We start from the raw sequence: 19,855 nt of genomic DNA on the forward strand, positions 1-19,855 counted from the left end.
TCAAGAGTCAGGGACCCCTGTCTCTCCCAACTAGACCCGAACGTCCCCAGCCCTCTCGTCGGGCTCGCCCCGTGGCGGGCAGGGCCATGGTGCGCTGGGATCTCGGCGGGCGCAGATCCAGTCTCTGCTCGGCGCCCCCGCCGCGCCCGCACCGCCACCGTGAGGCCGAGCCGGGGACGGTGCCCCGTGGCGGCGGCGGCGCCTCCACTCTCCTCTCCGCACCGCCCCGGCCGCCGCCGCGCCGGGAACGAGTGGGGGGCTTTTTTTCCCGTTTCCCCCTCTTTCGCGCTCTCGCTCCTGTTCTGCGGGAGAGCCCGCAGAGTCAGGGAGGGAACGAGGGAAGGGGTGGAGGTGGCGGGGGGAGGCCGGAGGGGCGGATCCTGCCTGGGGGCTGATCCCTCCCTCCCCTCGGCCGGGCTCCGTGGCGGCAGCGGCAGCAGCGGCGGCTCCATTCCCCCTCCTCCCCCGGGAGCGGCGGCGGCGGCCGGGCAGGGGCCCTAGCGCGGGCCGGGAAGGGGCACGGCGGAGGCCGCGGAGGCAGGCGCGGGAGGAGACCGCGCTCCGCTTCCCGGGCCACGCCAACCTGCTCGGCGGCCAGCCCGCCCGCGCCCAGGGGCCCCGAACGGTGGGGCCGGGCCGGCGGCTGAGGTAATGGGGGCGGCAGCGGGGCCGGACAGAGCGGGGGCGGGGGCAGCGGGGCCTATGGGGACCAGGGACTGCACGGGGGGAAACCGGAGAAGCGGGGGGCTTTCCGAGCAGGGCGGGGGCGGTGCGAAAGCTCTCTCCTGGAGCGAGGGCGGCGGCAGGGAAGGAGAAGGCGGGTGAGCGGGGGAGCTGAAAAGCGAGGACCCCCTCCCGCAGTCGCCATCTTGTCTCCCCCCAAGCCCTGGAAGCCAAGCTGCCAAGCCCCGCCCCCGCCACGCCTTCCAATTGGCCTGGCCAGAGGAGAGTTCCGCCCCTTGAGCGTCCCTTAGTCCCCCGGGTCCCCCTGACGGGCAGGTGGGGCGGCCAATGGGCTCTCGCCTCTCTGTCCAGCTCACTCGCTGGCGCTCGCTTTCTCTGTCTGAGGGTCGGACTCCGCGTCAGACTGTCTCTGGTGCGCTCGCCCCCTCCCCTCTGAGATGTTATTTCCCTCCTTTCTTCTCCGAGGGGTCAAGATTCTTCTGGAAGAGGTGCCCCCTTAAAGGGGCAGGAGCCTTGGCTGGGGACGTCCCTTGTCTCCTATCTTGTGTAGGGAGCAGGGGATACAGTCTCATTGCAGAAGCTCTTCATTCTTCGGGGACCTGGGTGGGTGAGCCAGCGGGGGTTCAGGGGGTGCCGAGAGGAAATCTTGGGGGCGGAGGATGTTGGAGATATTTTGGAGGTGTGTATGTGGGAACGGCTTTGTAGGTTGAGAAACTCCCGCCAAAAAACTCGTCTAGACTGTAAGCTCCTTGTGGGCGAAACTCATTTCATTTCCCTCAGCAGCAGCCCTTCCCGCTGTAGAGTTTCTCCCCGGTGTCTGGAGGCGTGGGTGGGACAAAACACGTCTGTGTGGAGACTTGCGTGGTCGAGAGATGCCTGAGCAGCCGAGGAGGTGGCAGGTGGGGAGGGAGAAGCTGGAGCGGCTTTCAGGAAAGGGGGCGCCGCACCGCCTGTCTGCTGTTTGGGGTCGGTGTGGAGGCAGATGTTCTCACCTCCTAGGGCCTCCGTGCCTTTGGAGGGGTGGGTGATGAAGCAGGTCTGTTAGCCCTGTCTGCCCCCAGGGACTTGGCATTTGTAAGGAATCCAGTGGCCAAGGGCCTCTGGAACCCGGACAGAATTGCTGCAATGATTCTGTTTCCTTTGGCTCCAAGTGGGGTGTGTGCCATCCCGCCTGGCACTGCTCCTCAGCCAAATTGTTTTTTTGTTTGTTTCAGTCACACTTTGGGATTGGAAGCCCTTTCAAATAAGGATGTTAATAATACCTTATTAACAAGTAGCACCTTGAGAGCTAGATTGTATTACTATCATTTTACTGATGGAGTGGGGAGGCATAGAGAACTTAGGGGACTTTCTCCAGGTCACAGAGGGCCAAGATTAGAACCTAGGTTGCCCCAGAGCCTCCTTTTGTACTAGACCACAGCACCTCTGTGGTGTTTTTAATTCCCACTGAGATGAATTGAGCATTAGAAGATCTGGGTTCAAAGTGTAGCTTTATCACTTACTAGCATTAGGTTAAGTCACATCTTTCTGAGCTTCTAGGTAGATGATAGTAGCTATACCATCTCCTAAGGTAGCTGTGAGAAATATTAAAAGTAAGTGTGCTTTGTAATTTGGAAAAAGTGCTTTTATTATCACAGTCTCTACTTTATAAATGAATTGTTTTCTCTTTGAAATCTTCTCCCTGTTCATATCTTTCCAAGTCTGCCCACACCATGGGGCCCTGTATCCCCAAAGGTCTCTTCTGGTGGTGACAACCTTGATGACTACCTATAGTTCCTCCTGAGCTTGTTGTAGTTCCCTTCATCCAGAGAATGGTGTGGGAAACTAGGGCTTTCTCTTGGCTGTACAAGGATAGACTAGATATAAGTATTCTGGGAGAGACTTTTGAGGTAACAATGCATTGAGAGTTTACCTCAGATACTGCCCAGATCATACTGACTTTGGGTCGAATGAAGGTCCCAGACAGGCCCCTACAACTTCAGAGATCTCTTGGAGCCACTTCAGAGCTTCTAGGGTTTGTTTCTGCCTGGAAATGTGCTAGCTGATATATCTTGGATCCTGGGTCCCCGACCCCCAAGGCCATGGACTGGTACCGGTCAGTGGCCTGTTAGGAACCAGGCCGCACAGCAGAAGGTGAATGGTGGGTGAGTGAGCATACCAGAGCTCTACCTTCTGTCAGATAAGTGGCTGCATTGGATTCTTAAAGGAGTGTGAACTCTGTTGTGAACTGTGCATGTGAGGGATCTAGGTTGCATGCTCCTTATGAGAATCTGACTAATGCCTGATGATCTGAGGTGGAACAGTTTAAACAACCACCCACCCTCAGATGTGGAAAAATTGTCTTCCATGAAACCAGTCCCTGGTGCTAAAAAGGTTGGGGACCACTGTCCTGGATGCTGCTTTTTGTAGGGAATACCCTGCATACTATAGTTTGAAGCCCTTCGTCTGTGTATGATAGGCATTTCAGATGCCCTTACCCCTTCACCTCTAGGCAGGATCGAGGAGTAGGGTTTCTGATCATGGTAAGATGTATTGGGAGAAGACACTAGACTTGTGAAGTTTTGATCCTCTGATGGGGCCCATTGTTCATGTACAGAGCTTGACAGTGGATGCTGTTCTTGTTTTCTTCTTTTCTAAGCCCTTAACTACTCATGCCTTTTCCATAGTTAGCTGTCGCACAGCTTTATGTACATCATTAGAGCATTAGATTGTTCCCTATGTTAAGTTGTAATAATCTGTTTACTTTTCTGTTGCTTCAGTTAGTCAGGGCTCCTTGAGGGCAGGGATCATATGTATTTGATTTTTCCTTTCATTCAACTAATACTTATTGAGTGGTTATTTAAGAGCTAAGCACTGCTCCAGGAACTGAGGATACAGCAGTGAACAAGGCAAACAAAAATCTTCCTCATGGAGCTTACATTCTAGTGGAAAGAAGGAAACAAAAAAACATAGTAGTAGATAAATTATGTAGCATGGTATAAGATGGTGAGTGTTAAAGGGAAAAATATAGCAGAATGAAAGGTAGATTGCTGGTGGAGGAAAAGGATTTGCAATTTTAGATAAAGTAGTCAGAGAAGGTCTCACTGAGAAGTGTTGTTCACTTGAAGAAATGAAAGACTCAGAGGAGGTGAAGGAGCAGGCCATGTGGATGCCTGAGAGACAGGTTCTTCAGGCAGAGGGGACAGCCAGTCCTCTTGGTGGATCCCTTATCATATGAGAGGATGAATGGGCGCATAAGGGCATGAACATCCAACTCATAGTCTCCTGGCTTTCTCTCCTTAGGCCTGTCCCCTCAGTTCCCAGGTGCCATGAGGAAGCCTCGTCGGAAGTCCCGGCAGAATGCCGAGGGCCAGCGTTCCCCATCCCCCTACAGTCTCAAGTGCTCACCCACCCGGGAAACCCTGACATATGCCCAGGCCCAGCGGATTGTTGAGGTAGACATTGACGGACGCCTGCATCGTATCAGCATCTATGATCCACTCAAAATCATCACTGAGGATGAGCTAACTGCCCAGGATATCACTGAATGCAATAGTAACAAGGAAAACAGTGAACAGCCTCAGTTCCCTGGCAAGTCCAAGAAACCCTCATCCAAGGGCAAAAAGAAGGAATCCTGCTCCAAGCATGCATCTGGTACTTCCTTCCACCTCCCACAGCCCAGCTTCCGTATGGTGGACTCAGGCATCCAGCCAGAAGCACCCCCGCTGCCTGCTGCCTACTACCGGTACATTGACAAGCCACCTGAAGACCTGGATGCAGAGGTAGAGTATGACATGGATGAGGAGGACCTTGCTTGGCTGGACATGGTGAATGAAAAGCGGCGAGTAGATGGGCACAGTTTGGTGTCTGCAGACACCTTTGAGCTGCTGGTAGACCGGCTTGAGAAAGAGTCATACTTGGAGAGTCGTAGCAGTGGTGCCCAACAGTCACTCATTGATGAAGATGCTTTTTGCTGTGTGTGCCTGGATGATGAATGTCACAATAGCAACGTTATTCTCTTCTGTGACATCTGCAACCTGGCAGTACACCAGGAGTGCTACGGTGTCCCCTACATCCCTGAGGGCCAGTGGCTATGCCGCTGCTGCCTGCAGTCTCCCTCCCGGCCTGTGGATTGCGTCCTCTGCCCCAATAAGGGTGGCGCCTTCAAACAGACCAGTGATGGGCACTGGGCCCATGTGGTGTGTGCTATTTGGATCCCTGAAGTCTGCTTTGCTAACACGGTGTTCTTGGAACCTATTGAGGGCATTGACAATATCCCACCTGCCCGCTGGAAACTAACCTGCTATATCTGCAAGCAGAAAGGGCTGGGCGCAGCCATCCAGTGCCATAAGGTGAACTGCTACACAGCATTCCATGTGACATGTGCACAGCGGGCTGGGCTCTTCATGAAGATTGAGCCCATGCGTGAAACCAGCCTCAATGGCACCATCTTCACAGTGCGCAAGACTGCCTACTGTGAGGCCCACTCGCCACCAGGTGCTGCCACTGCTAGGAGGAAGGGTGACTCTCCTAGAAGCATCAGTGAGACTGGCGATGAGGAAGGGCTGAAGGAGGGTGGTGGGGAGGAGGAACAAGAGGAAGAAGTCGAGGAAGAGGAGCAAGAAGGCCAAAGTGGGGTGGGTGGCCCCCTCAAGGGAGTGCCCAAGAAGAACAAGATGAGTTTGAAGCAGAAGATCAAGAAGGAGCCAGAGGAAGCAGGCCAAGACACACCCTCCACTCTCCCCATGGTCACTGTCCCACAGATACCCTCTTACAGGTAAGCATGCCCAGAAGGGTTCCTCAGGGACTCATGGTTTCTTCTTGGGTTGGTGTTGGCCCTTGCCAGGACTTCCCTAAACACAGGTGGACACTGCTCTCCCCAAATTTAAACTTTTCCTTGTGAGCCCAGGCTCACCTGGCCTGGTTTGTAGTTTTGATTGTGCCCTCAGAGTAATGTATTTCCTTTAGTTCAAAGTGAAATAAAACAATTAAGTTACTTAGAAACTCAGGTGATAGGATATCTAAGGCAGTATTTTCTAATAGGGGCATTAAGTGACATTTTGAAAAGAATAATTATTCATGTTACTTAGAAACTCAGGTGATAGGATATCTAAGGCAGTATTTTCTAATAGGGACACTAAGTGACATTTGGGACAGAATAATTCTTCATTGTTAGAACTGTCCAGTACATTTCTAGATGTTTAGTATCTGTGGTCTTTGTATATGCCAGTTGCATCCCCTCCCCCATTGCCTGGTCTTTGAGACAACCACAAACACTCCTCACTCATGTTTTAAAAAACCTTGGGGAAGATAGAACTAATTACCCAGTGAAGAACCACTGTTTCAGAGGATTTGTATGGCCATCTGCTGTCCAGCAAGTTCTATCCTGGGTTTGAGAGGGTGATGGTGTGGAGAGAACATGCTATTCCTCCTCTTGAAGTTTTAGGTTTAGGGATAAGAAGGTCATTCAATTTATCTGTGTAGCTAAGCTCTCTCTCTGGACTCCTATTGAGTCTGTAGAGAGCACATGGTACCTGTTTTAAAACATCAGAGAGGTATCTGGAGCCATTGGAGGGATGGGAGCTTGGCAGAGAAGCAAGAGATAGGGAAGATTTCCTAGCAGAGGCTCATCTCAAGGGTGGTGTTCATTAAAATAGTATAGGAAGGAGTCTTGGAGATTGTTCATCTGATGTAGTCCTTGCACCTTCTCCCACACCCCCAGATGAAGAAACTGCGGCCACAGGAGGTAAAGTTATTCATTCCTTTATTCATTCAATTATATATTTATTGAGCACTTACTACATGCCATGTCCTGTTCTAAGGGATGGAACCGGGTAGAAAGTGGCAGACCTTATACCACAAGCTGGGCATAATGATGCCTCTAGGTTGCATTCCTCTTGTTTATCTCTTGATGAGAAGGGTAGGGAAAAAGGAGCCTTGGGGAAAGAGTCGTATGAGAGCTATGAATAGGCAACCAGATTTGCCAGGCTGGGAAGAAGACTTAAGGGTGCGATCAGGAGGGAGAGGCTCTTATTGCCAGCTATGACCCAAGTTAGAATTTCAGTGACTCTGAATGTGTTTTTTAGTCACAGAGCTGTTCTAGGTTATTTTTTTTCCTGAAGTAAGTGGGTGGATGCTTAGTTCCATCTGTAGGGTGGTTACGCCTTGAGGCTAGAGTCTTTGGTTGTCATGTATGTTGTTCTAGATGCCTCATGCTGGGGCCAGCAGAGCTTGCTAAGAACCAGACAGACCTACATTTGAAACCCATTTCTATCACTTAGTACCTGTGTGACCTTTGGCAAGTTGCTTAACTGCTCTAAGCCTTAGTTTATTTGTAAATGAACCCATCACATAGAGTTGTGATAAATAAATAAGACTTAAAGCACTTAGCACAGTGTCTGGCAAATAGTGAGTGCTCAATAAATGGTGGCTACTGCTGCTGCTGCTATTTTATTATTACTATTCTTTTCCCTACCTGCACAAATGCTATTGGGATCCTCCAAGGCCAAGAGGTTGTAGAGGGAGGATGCTGCATACATCTGGGCAGGTGTGCTTGGCATGGGCATTGGTGGGGATCTGTCCTTTGGAGAAGGCCTAATTCTTGATTTTATAAGCTTGGCTTTGGGGCAGGAATGTTTGACTGTGGAGAGAAGCAAGGCCTAGGTGAGCAATGTCCTGCCCAACATGTCCATCCTTCTAAGGTTTCCCTTCTTGTTTAGCTGTGCTTATCTTTGTATCAGTGGAGTGGGATGAAGAGAAAAAGCAGAGGAAACACCACAGAAGTACTGAGGCCTTGCTTACCCTGTGGATAACCAGTTTGGGGATGTACCATGGTATAGCAGAGAGATCGTGAATTCAGATCCCTCCCAGATCCACCATCTTATTAGCTGCATTAGTTACTTTGACAATTTATTCAGCTTCTGTTCCTATGCTGCCTTTCCATCTTTTGTAAAAATGGGAATAATGATACCCACCTTGCAATATGGATATTAAGATAAAGATTATAGACTTGCATTAGTTCCTCTTCTACCCCTTTTCTTCCCCCAAGGAGTTATTGGCTTAAACCCTGACCTTAAGACATTTGAGTAGTTTAGCCAGCTGGGTTTTCAGATTTCTTATCCTCTACATCTTTAGATCAATTTTTTTTTTCGTTTAGTTCAAAATTAAACAACATTTTTAGGCTGCTAAGGTTTATACCATGAAAAACCAGAGGTCAAACAACTCTAAGGGGTTGCATTGGGCTTAGCCTGGGTGTGGACTACACCCTAGTCTGATGGGACCCTCAGCCACAGAAGGCAGGAAATAGTGGTCACATTACCCATAGCTTACTCAAGTTCCCATTCCTTTTTGCTGTTTTTATACAGAGGAGGCTGGGGTATCGAGGCACAGCCTTGTTTCTCAGTCCATACCTCGTACAAAGATATCCAGGACCATAGGAAATAGGGTTCTGGGAGAGGATTCTTTTGGAGGATTAGGACTGCAAGGCAAGAGGTGGAAAAGCAAATGAAATACCTCATGCTGAATCTGAGCTGCTTAACTTTTCTGTCCTTTTCGAGCCTTTCTTTGAGGTGAGGTATTTGGCCATTTTATTCTGTCTTCCTGTGTAAGGTTCAGAAATGAACCAGGGTCTGGATAGGATGCATGGGCTATAATCTGGGCTGCCCACTGACCCTGTCTTTCACTTCCGTGTGCCTCTACTCAAGGTTGAACAAGATCTGTAGTGGTCTCTCCTTTCAGAGGAAAAACCAGTTTATGCAGCGGCTTCACAACTATTGGCTGTTGAAGCGGCAAGCACGGAATGGTGTCCCTCTTATCCGGCGCCTGCACTCCCATCTGCAGTCCCAAAGAAATGCTGAGCAGGTAGGTGCAGTGGTGATTTGAGACTGGTAGAGGGAAGTGGAGAGTGAAGGAAAAGTAATGATGGTTGGGGTGGGGCTGGCACCCCTCCTTGATCCCTCCATGGAGCCTTTTCCTATAGGGGATCACCCACTCTGGGTGGTCTATCCCAGGAACAACCCCCAGCACTACAGAGATCTTCAAGCAGCTCTTCCTGGATGGAAGAGGCTTGACTTTGTAGAGAATTCCAGGGGAGAGTGGAGAGCATGCCCAGCTTTCCATGTATGTGGGGAAAATCCTCTAAATGTGGCAGAAAGTGAGAAGTAGGCTGAATGAGAGCCAGGGTGGCCACATTGTGTTAATTAGGAAAAGGCGCCCTTTCCTCAAGACATTATGCTGCCATCTGCCAAAAAATGTTTCATAGTAAATACACAAATTCACGATCTAAGTTGTAACACACAGCCTATCCAATTGTGGTGGCTGTTTAGCCATTAGCACCTGGAGTTGCTGCATGTTTGTTTTCTGCTCCTAATTTCTCTTAACTCTTTAGTTCTTTCTCCCCCTTTAACTGTTCTATTCCTTCTGCCTTTAAGTGTTCACATACTGCTGCTCCAGAGATGAAGCAAAGCTTTATGTGAATCTGGTGCCTTCTGCATTCTGTCTGATCTCGCTTTTGCGTTTTATAACCAAACTCCTGAAGTACAAACCTGTATCTGGCTCCCCATGAACCTTTTGGTCCACCTGCTCCCCTGAAGCCTCCCCTAAAACATCAGCTACCTTCACCCAGGAAGTCTTATATTCTCACCTGATTCATCACTGAGCTGCATTTGAGCACAAATCACTTTGTCTAAGAGCTTCTCTGTGATACCACTTCTTGCTTCTTCTGCCTCTCTGACTGTACACCATGCTGACCCCACTTCTTTCTCTTTAATGGTAACATTCCCAGTGGTTCTGCTGTCTTTTTGTTTGCTTGGAGAACATGTCCACTCTCATACAGTAACTGTTGTGTAATAGTAGCTCCAGACTTTTTGCCTTGTCCTCATCCCTTTTTTATGCCATCAGTGCCTCAGGGATGTTTCCATGTGGATATCGTTACTTATAACTCAAATATTGGAAATTAATTATCTTTTTTCCTCTCAGTAAACTTGTTTCCCCATTATTATGGAACTCCTCTCCTTCCTGGACTCATATCAAGAGTTTCCCACCTTGGAGTTACTTTTGACTCTTTCCTCCCTAACGGGCCACTGTTAATCATCCCTTAAGCTGCTTTGGGGACTTTATCAACATGGCCTTTTGTCTTCATTCTGCAGCTCTCCTGCTCACCCATGCCCTCTTAATCTCAGCAGTAGCTTTCCAGGTGATCTCCAGCCTCTAATTCTTTCTTTGTTCTACAACTGGTAGTGTCTTATTCACATACCATTTTCCATTCTCTCACTTCCTCTTCCAGAATATACTCCTCTTTCTAGGCAGGCCAAGTTAAGGCCCTTTTGCCTTACATTTGAAGATTCTTCTTAGCTGTGTCCTATATCTTCCTTGGCTTTTGTAGTTTTCCAGCATGTCTGCTCTGGCCAGCTTGTTTTGCTTACCAAGCAAGGAATCACTAATTCAGTCTCTACATTTTTGCCCCTTTCATCCCTTTGGTTCCAGAAGAGACCTTCCTTACTAATTTGCCCATCCATGTCGGTCACTTACCTGTATGTAAAATTCTAGTAAGACTTCACCAGGAAGCTTCTCTGATCTAACCTCCATCTACTCAGATCTTCTATTTTGTATTCTCTTAGCATTTTATTTCCAGTTTATATTATTAGTTTTTATTATATTTATGCTAATATGCCCTTGTGCTTTAAGCTCTAGGTCTCTTCCCTTCCCCTGACTCCAACTGTAATTTTTTCTACAGCAGGAATTGTGATTATTTTTTTGTTGTCTTACCAAAGTATGTTGAAGCTTATAGTAAGAACCTCACTTTGTTTTCTAGCCAAGTGAAAGCTCTAGGGTAAAAAGAATTTCACCTCTGAGGTTAGTTTTCTTGTGAAATTCTTTCTGGCCCAAAGGGCCATAGCCGCTCTCTGGTATACCTGGGGGTGGGGGAAGCAGTCCCAGATCCTACTTCAGCAATGGTTATTGCTCTATAATGAAGAAACATTGCTATAATACTGGGGCAGCTCAGGAGGAAGGCATGGGGTAGAAAGGGGTGGAAGGGTTCTTGAAACTTGTGGGACAAGGAAGGGGGCAAGACTTTTACCTGCCACAGCCCCATTAGGCTTGAACAAGGGGAGGACTTTGGGCAGGAAGGAGGTTCCTAGTTCCTCTTTGCTTCTTTCCTGCAGCGAGAGCAGGATGAGAAGACAAGTGCAGTGAAGGAAGAGCTGAAGTATTGGCAGAAGCTCCGCCACGACTTGGAGCGGGCGCGGCTGCTGATTGAACTGATTCGGAAGAGAGAGAAGCTCAAACGGGAGCAGGTAAGGAGGAGCCCCCAGCCCTAGGGTCCTAGTTCAAGGTCAGTTTCTCCCACTGTTAGTCTAGTATTGGGAAATCCGGGAGTCCCTGCCTTATGCTAGCTTTTTCCCCTCCCTACCCAGCATTGTAGGCTCCAAGATCTGCCTACTCTGTATTGGGTGTAGTGCTACTGATGGTTTCTGTATTTTGGGTTTCAGCTCCTGGTAACCTCATATGATATGATATTTTATGCCTGGTCCTGTTCCTGGAGTTTATGATTCAGGAAGTCTCAGAGGGAGCCTGGCCTCAAGGATTCTGGAAAGCTTTTTAGGCCATTGTAATGGGCATCATCAGTTGAAAGCCTCTGGCCTGGGAATTTCTGAGGTTCTTGCTTGAATCTTAAACACTTACGGTCTTGAATCATTTAAATTTTTTATTTCTCCTCTGTTCTAGGAGATCCTAAGCCCCTGAGCATAGGAAATGTTGAGGTAGGTAGTATAGCTTAGTGGTTTAGGAACATGAGCTATGGCACCAGACTGCCTGGGTCTAAATCCTGCCTCTTCTGCTTATTACCTGTGTGACATTAAGCAAGTTCTTTAATCTCTTAATCCATTGGTTTCCTTAACTGGAATATGGGGGTGATTATAGAGCCTACATCATAGGGTTGTTGTGAAGATTAGATGACTTAGTCTATATAAAGAGCTTAGAACAGTGCCTGGCACATAGTAACAGCCAGAAAAGTGTCAGCTGCTGTCATTATTATTATCAATACTCTTTGCTTCCCTGAAGTATCTACTGCACATGGCTAAGAGCAAATACTATTAATTGAGTGGATAAAAAGCCAAAACTGTTCTCTCTGGTCCAGGAATAGCAGCTGTCACTTGCATGCTTCCAAGGCCCGGGCTAAAGATGTTGGTTTCTTGCTGGGCACAGTGGCTCATGCCTGTAATCCCAGCACTTAGGGAAGCAGAGGCAGGAGGATAGGTTGAGTCCAGGAGTTTGAGACAAGCCTGGGCAACGTAGCAAGACCCGTTCTCCACAAGAAAGGGGGGAAAAATGTTTCTTTCTCTTTCTCTAAATTCTAATTCAGTGTTCAGCCTTAGCATGACCCCTTTTCTAGCAGGCCAGTAGCCTCAGTTTCCACCTCACAGCCTGGGCAACTCATGCCGTATTTACTATGGATGGCCATGGAGGACATCTCAGGACCTTCTTCCTGGGCTCAAAATGTTGGTGCTATCCCAGGCATGATCCCACAGCTGAACTTCTCGTCCCATCTCTGTTTCGGAGAAGTGAGAGAGAGAAGGAGGCCCTGCTCCTGGGGAAGTAGGCAGGCCTGTTTTGATATAACCAAGAGGTGGGAATTTTCCATATCTAAATTGTGGCTTCCCAACTTTTCACCTTAGGGCATATGTATAAAATAGCATTTGTACAGCATACTAGTGAAATATATGAAGCTACTTGCCACTTGTGGGGGTCAAATCTGGAGGCCCTGGTGACCCCATGCTGACCCAGCTGCTCCAAGGGCTGATGGGATCAGTATTTCAGCACACTGGGTGGGAAATTCTGGTTCAAGCACATTTTACATCATAATTGTGCCCCTGGGACTAACTCAGACCTGGCTTCAAGTCCTGTCTCTAGTCTTTTCTAGCCAGATGCCCTTAAACTAGGAACTCTTTCACTATGCTCTTTCTAAACTTCAGATTCCATATATATTTTTTTAATTTGTATTTTTTTTTCTTTTAGTCCTTGGTGATCTTTTTTCTGATCCATATTTGTAAAATGGGGATAATAATTTTGTTTCAGGGTTATCGTGATGATTGATTGAGGTATTACAAGTACAGAGGTAATGTGGCATAATGGTCAAGAGCACTCACTGTAGAACCAGTGTCTGGGACTGAATCCCAACTCTGCCGCTGACTAGCTATGACTTTAGGCCAGTTACTTAGTCATTCTGTGCCTTGGTTTCTTCTTTGTAAAATACCTCATCTGTTCCTACTTCATATGCTCATTTATTTTACATAAAATGTTTAGAACATTACCTGGCATTTAGTAAGGGCTGTGGAAATGTTAATTATTGAAATTGTAGTGATAATTATTATCGATACTGTAAATTTCGGTATGGTGTTTGGCACATAGGAAACAATCATAAAATGGTAGCTTTGGTATCATTGTTCCTAGGCTGAAGGTTGGGTAATAGTTCCTTATATACTGGTCAGCTTAATATCCTATGAAAATTTGTTGTACATGATTGGTAAAAGTCAAGCTATCAAGAAAAAGTTTCAGTTCATCTTTGCAGGGGCTGTCCTGATTCGATCTCACCCCACTTTCCCCACAGGTCAAAGTCCAACAGGCTGCCATGGAGCTGGAGCTGATGCCATTCAATGTTCTGTTGAGGACAACACTGGACCTGCTGCAGGAGAAGGATCCTGCACACATCTTCGCAGAACCAGTCAACTTGAGTGAGGCAAGTTCCTCCCACTTCCCAAGTAGTAAATTCTTCCTGAACTGGAACACGGTCTGAGTAGGCTAGGAAGGAGTTGGGCCACAGGGTGTACAAAACCAGGGGTAGGAGGGTGGGTCTGGCAAAGCTAGTAGACTTGCCCTTGATGAGAAGTCAGCAGGCCAGGGTGGCCAGGCCTATAGGGCTCTGAGTTAGCCTGGTTTGGCCAAATCAGAAAATGAGGCCAAGAGTACTGGTGAAGGGTGTGCCTGTTTGGCTAGTAAATGGTTGTTGTAATTGTACAGGTTTTATATGTTTAGGTTCCAGATTACCTGGAATTCATATCCAAGCCAATGGATTTTTCTACTATGAGGCGGAAGCTGGAGTCCCACCTGTACCACACCTTGGAGGAGTTTGAGGAGGACTTTAACCTTATAGTTACCAACTGCATGAAGTATAATGCTAAAGACACAATTTTCCACCGAGCAGCTGTCCGCCTGCGGGATCTGGGAGGGGCCATCCTACGGCACGCCCGGCGGCAGGCAGAGAACATCGGCTATGACCCCGAGAGGGGCACTCACCTGCCCGAGTCACCCAAATTGGAAGACTTTTACCGCTTCTCCTGGGAAGACGGTGAGAGGCCTGGATGGGTGGGGAGGAGAGGGACCAGGAGGAGGCACAGGAACAGAGTCTACAGAGTAAGGGATCAGGGTGGTCCTTGGGGTTATAGATAGACTCCAGGAGCAAAGCCGAGGGTGAACACAGACTGAGGTATATACCTTTGTGGCTGGAATAGTTCTAAGGGTTAAAGTTTAACTAATGCACTGAACACTTGTTAAATGGTAGAAAAGGGGAATCAGGTACTAGCAGTCTGTTTGAAAAACTTAAAGCCTCATCAGAGGTCTTCCTCTCTTGGATCCCCTCTGTATGGCATTGGAGCATGGGACAGGGAGAGTGCATTGCTGGTGTGTGTCTGGCTCATTCAGAAGACTGCAGGTGGAGGACCAGAAAAATGGAATTGCCTCTGAGCCTCACATGCTGCCTGTCCCAGCTCTCTGTTTCTCAATGGCAGCAGCCAGTCACTCAGGCCAGGGCATTGCCAAGCTGCCTCATGCCTGCTCCATGGAGCCCATAATCGTGACTGTGAACGGCTTCCTGCAGACATTTCCCAGATTCTGACCTTGTCCCTATGGCTGCCTTCTGGGCAGTAGTGTTGCAGGGCCAAGGCCCCCAGTGATGCTGCTGGAAGCTGCTGGCCCAGGCATTCCAAGAGAGTGTCTTGCATCCGAAGGATTCGGCCCCCTTCTCTTGTCCTGGGCTGGGCAGGTCCTTCAGCCCCTTCTGTCCTCCCTTCTCCCTGGCAGTGGACAACATCCTCATCCCAGAGAACCGGGCCCATTTGTCCCCAGAGGTGCAGCTGAAGGAGCTGCTGGAGAAACTGGACCTGGTGAGCGCCATGCGGTCCAGTGGGGCCCGCACCCGCCGTGTCCGCCTGCTACGCCGGGAGATCAATGCCCTTCGACAGAAGCTGGCACAGCCACCACCACCACAGCCACCATTACTGAACAAGACAGTATCCAATGGGGAGCTGCCAGCAGGGCCACAGGGGGATGCAGCTGTGCTAGAGCAGGCCCTGCAGGAGGAGCCAGAAGACGATGGGGACAGAGGTGAGAGACAGTAACAGGAAGGCAGGGGGTTGGAAGGTAAAGAGGGACAGAGGCTAAGCTGGAATCTCATAATGGGGGTATCCTTTCTGAGTTTATATCTGACACTTGTGGGCAAGCAGAAGTCCCTGAAAGGGTCACACTTCCATGTGTACTCAGGGATGATGTTCAAAATATTTAACAATCAATAGAGACCAAAATTTATCACAGTAAATGTTGGCTATTGTATTGGAGTGGGCTCCTTCCGAAGGCCCCTGATGTGGATATTCAGTTGCTGGATTGTGGGGCGTTTCAGGTGCTGCAGACCAGCAACTATTTATTAGCCAATTAAGTATGTCAGTATTTTGTACCTGATCCAGCCATATTATACATACCAGTTAAATATCAGCCTACCTTATATTATCATGTGGAGAGACTGTTAGAGCAGGTTAGGTTGGGGTGTGAGCAGATAGCAGAGAAGGAAAGACCTTAGAGTTTTGAGTCACCTCATGGTTTTTACCCCAGCTGGCTGAATCTGCAGGCCCATCCCAAGTAGAGAGGCCAGACTATAAAAGATAGTTGGTTTCCACAAATTTTCTTAATCTTGAGAAAAGACAAAAAAAAAAAAAAAGAAAAAAGATAGCTGGGGAAGTGATTCTCAGAAACCCGGGAACCTTATAAGCTAAGCTGCTTCTCATTCTTCTCCTTTATTGGGGATGGGATTGTCTCCCTCATTCGTACCTGCCTTTGGATCTGAGCCTACAGCTTGGAAGGGCCTATCACGCACACGGTCCAAAAGATTGGGAGTTATTTCCAGTGGATAGGAGCCCAAAGGGCAGGTAATAGCCCATTTTATTTTAGGTTGGCAGAGAATGGGGACTTGGCTGAGAGATCACATTTGACATTAGAGGGCTTTGTGTCCATTGAGACCCTCTGGACTTCCCATGTGACAGTCAGCATGACACTTGTATCCCTACTTCTGGGGCTTTGGCAGTACAGACTTGTGCCGAGTGGGCCAACAGCATCACCTAGAAAATTAAAAAAAAAAAAAAAAAATCACAGCCTTACCTCCTGTAGATTCAGTTGGGGATGTCTGGGCTTTGGCTTGGAAGTCCCAATGTTTAAAAGTTTCAAGGTGGTAGGCGAGCAGACATGTTTGGCAACCACTGATTTAACTTACTTGGTCTCTGTTTTTCCATATCTGTGAACATTTTCTGCCTGCTGTACTTGCTCTCACTTGGGTGATGTGAAATAAAATCAATTGACAGATGAGAAAACTTGAGTCCAGTGAGCATTGCAGACACCTAATCTGTCAAGCTGAGACTTAACCTATTTATTGATTAAGCATGTGGCTTCCTTGGGTGTAGAGCAATGGTTTGCAGTCCTCACTTCATTAGACACACCTGGTAAGCTTTAAAAAACAAATTCTCCATCTTTACAAACTTGGTTTCAATTGGTATGGGATGGGCCTAGGCATTAGAATTTTTAAGAAACTTCCTATGTGATTCTTTTTCATAGCAAGGATTGAGAACTACTAGTGTAGATAAAACTTAGTTCTCCTGGGGGTGGGTACAGTGGCTCATGCCTGTAATCCCAGCACTTTGGGAGGCGGAGGCAGGAGGATTGCTTGAGACCAGGAGTTTGAGACCAGCCTGGACAACATAGTGAGACTCTGTCTCTACAAAAAATTTTTTTCAAAATTAGCCAGGCGTGGTGGTATGTGCCTGTAGACCTAGGTACTTTAGAGGCTGAGGCAGAATTATCACTTGAGCCCAGGAGTTAGCAGTTGCAGTAAGCTGTGATCAAACTACTGCACACTAGCCTGGTCAACAGAGCAAGATCCTGTCTCTGAAAAACAACAAACAAACTTTGTCCTCTCTCTTTGCTTCAGATCTAAGACCTTGTATGCGTCTCAAGCCTTATAATAGCTCATGCCTTTGGTTCTTGGTTATCAGTGTCAGTATCTAGCTTGTAGGAGCAGACTCTTTCTAAAATGTTCAAGCAGGTTCTCTTTTTTTCTAATAGATGACTCCAAACTGCCTCCTCCACCAACCCTGGAGCCCACTGGGCCTGCACCTTCGTTGTCTGAGCAAGAATCCTCCCCGGATCCCCCAACCCTGAAACCCATCAATGATAGCAAATCTCCAAGCCGATTCCTTAAGCCCAGAAAAGTGGAAGAAGATGAGCTCTTGGAAAAATCACCACTGCAGCTAGGGAGTGAGCCTTTGCAACGCTTGCTCAGTGATAATGGCATTAACAGACTGTCCCTCACGACCCCGGACACCCCTGCTGGTACCCCTCTTAGCGGTGTGGGTCGCCGCACATCAGTCCTCTTCAAGAAGGCCAAGAATGGGGTTAAGATACAGAGAAGCCCAGACAGGGCACTGGAGAATGACGAGGACCATGATGTGGCAGGCTCTCCTGCCTCTGCAGCCAGCATCGAGGATGAGCACCACTCCCGGAAGCGGCCAAGGAGCAGGAGCTGTAGTGAGAGCGAAGGGGAGAGGTCCCCCCAGCAGGAGGAAGAGACAGGTGACCCTGCCTGTGACTTCTCTTGCTACTTCACATCTGCTTTTCTGCTTTGCCTTGCCAGCCAGCACCTTCCCCAACTGGCCATCTCCCTAATGGCCCTGTTGGACAGCGGTAGTAGCATTGAGGGCACCATAGTTCACAGTTGAGCCTGGCATGTGAGTAGCAGCCAGGGGAAATAGGCTTTGAGCAGGTATTTCCCAGAGAGCCAGATTACATCTGAACTCTCACTGGCCTTGAGGGGAATGCAGTGTTGTATAGAGTAAAATGATTCCTGCCTTCGTTTCAGTTCATTCATCAAATATTTGTATCAGGCACTATTCTAGGCACTGGGGGGAAAAAAGCAATGAACAAAACAGACAAAATTCTCCTCTCTTATGGGGGAAATAGATGAAAAGCAAATGAATAAACTGTATCTTGTATTAGAAGCTTTGGAGAAAGATCCAGGGAAGGAGGATAGGGAATGCTACAGTGGTCTTAGAGAGGGTGGCCAGATCTTCTAAGGAGATGATATTTGAGTTAAAGATCTGAAGGAATTGAAGACATGAGCTATTTGTGTGTCTAGGGGAAGAACATTCCAAAAAGATAAGACTAGAAAGTACACAGGCACTGGAGGTGGGAACATGCCTGCATGTCTGAGGAACGGTGAGGGAACAGTTTGGCTACAGCAGTGTGGGTGGGGTGGGATGAGGTGGTGGTAGAGGTAGGTAATGGAGGCTGAGGCTCCATTACTAAAGAGAGTTTTTTTTCTTTTTTGAGATGAGTCTTGCTCTGTCGCCCAGGCTGGAGTGCAGTGGCATGATCTCAGCTCACTGCAGCCTCTGCCTTCCAGATTCAAGTGATTCTCTTGCCTCAGCCTCCTGAGTAGCTGGGACGACAGGTGCCCACCACCTGCCTTGCTAATTTTTCTATTTTTAGTGGAGATGGGGTTTCACCATGTTGGCCAGACTAGTCTCTTGACGTCAAGTGGTTTGCCTATCTCAGCCTCCCAAAGTGATGAGATTGTAAGCATGAGCCACTGCTCTCGGCCTAAAGAGTTCTTAGTACACATCCAGCAGGAGCTGGTCATGAGTGGGGGCGGGAAGTATTAAAGTAAGTCAGACTTAATTCCGGCTCTGTAAGGTTCACAGACCAATGGGCAAATGAATCTCTCAAAATGTAGAGGAACCACAGTGGTGAACAATGTGTTATTATTTGTCACATGAGAGGTAGCATTGCTAGAGGTGTTCAGGGAATTTGAGTTGTAGTAGTTGGGCTTAGCTGGCCCTGTGGGATGAGTGCAGAAAGGAATAGTTGTGAAGGCCTCAGGCCGGGGTGTGTGGGAACAAGGAAGAGGATAGACTTTGTGAGGGACAGCTTAGAGAGGGGCTTCCCAGAGCATCAGGAGCCAAGACTGGAGTGAGATGGGACTGAATGTAAAGGACTTTGACTGCCAGGCAGAGTACTTAGGTCTTGTTGGGATAGGGAAGACCCACTTTCTTGGCAGGGAGGGGCTGCTCTTGGCTTTTGCTCTTTGCATTCCTCATATACTTTTATGTGGTGACTTTGGACTGTGTGGCCAGCACTTACTTTTCTGTCTTCCTGCCTGATGTTTTGTTTTAAACAATACCTTCCCATCCCATCTGGCCAAAACTTTTCTGTATTAGGGGAGTAAGTTGTTATATACAGGCAAGAGATTTGAGGCCTGGAGTTAGGCATACCTACATTCAGATCCCCAACTTCTTACTCTCTGTAACCACAGGAAAATTAATTAATTTCTCTAAGCCTGTTTCCTTATTTCTAATATGGGGCTTCTGATACCTACCTTGCAAGGTTCTAAGAACTGGAAATACCCTTTATAAAGCACTCAGCATATAGCAGGAGAGGGTAGCAGTTATTGTTGTCATCCTGTCAGCTGTATCAGGCTTAGCCATACAGTGCTGAGAACACTGCATTAAAAGAATGAAAGATTCTGCTACTGGGAAATAGCTCTGTACATGAGGCCCACCAAACCTGAGGGGCCTACTGCTTGGAGATACTGCTAGAATCCTGTCTCTCTCTCACCATCCCAGTTGCCTGGCACCCAGGAATATTTCTATACAACCTAAGATGAATCTCACAAAAAGAGATGTTGATCCTTTATAAGTGAGGCATCCAAGACACAGATGGCTTCAGTGATTTAAATTGTGGTCATAATGTTAGAGGCAGAGCCAGTTCAGAGGATAGACATTGTGGCTCAGACACCTGCTCTTACAGGAGGGACTTGCCTCACAGTTTTCTAGCTAAGGTGTCTAATTTACAGCTTTCAAATTGGGCGCCTGGCCGTTCT

The 19,855-nt window shown here is 48.1% G+C and overlaps 1 protein-coding gene across 6 annotated transcripts in view; it reads left to right on the top strand.

The window, feature by feature from the left end:
- Positions 1 to 421: 421 nt before the first annotated feature.
- Positions 422 to 19,855, top strand: part of BRPF3 (bromodomain and PHD finger containing 3) — a 35,783-nt gene continuing 16,349 nt past the window's right edge. For 2 of the 6 annotated variants that reach the window (XM_035295474.3, XM_078369059.1), the window contains exons 1-8: positions 1,062 to 1,363; positions 3,967 to 5,440; positions 8,367 to 8,523; positions 10,827 to 10,958; positions 13,271 to 13,399; positions 13,696 to 14,008; positions 14,740 to 15,042; positions 17,044 to 17,550. In XM_035295474.3, the coding sequence (XP_035151365.1) occupies positions 3,993 to 5,440; positions 8,367 to 8,523; positions 10,827 to 10,958; positions 13,271 to 13,399; positions 13,696 to 14,008; positions 14,740 to 15,042; positions 17,044 to 17,550 (2,989 nt within the window). In that variant the 5' untranslated portion in view covers positions 1,062 to 1,363; positions 3,967 to 3,992. Of the gene's footprint in view, positions 649 to 1,061; positions 1,364 to 3,966; positions 5,441 to 8,366; positions 8,524 to 10,826; positions 10,959 to 13,270; positions 13,400 to 13,695; positions 14,009 to 14,739; positions 15,043 to 17,043; positions 17,551 to 19,855 lie in introns of those variants that run through there. The other 4 variants (XM_078369061.1, XM_078369062.1, XM_078369060.1 and 1 more) reach the window with 3 other exon arrangements.

This window comes from Callithrix jacchus, chromosome 4 (genome assembly GCF_049354715.1).
Source record: "Callithrix jacchus isolate 240 chromosome 4, calJac240_pri, whole genome shotgun sequence".
NCBI lineage: Eukaryota > Metazoa > Chordata > Mammalia > Primates > Cebidae > Callithrix > Callithrix jacchus.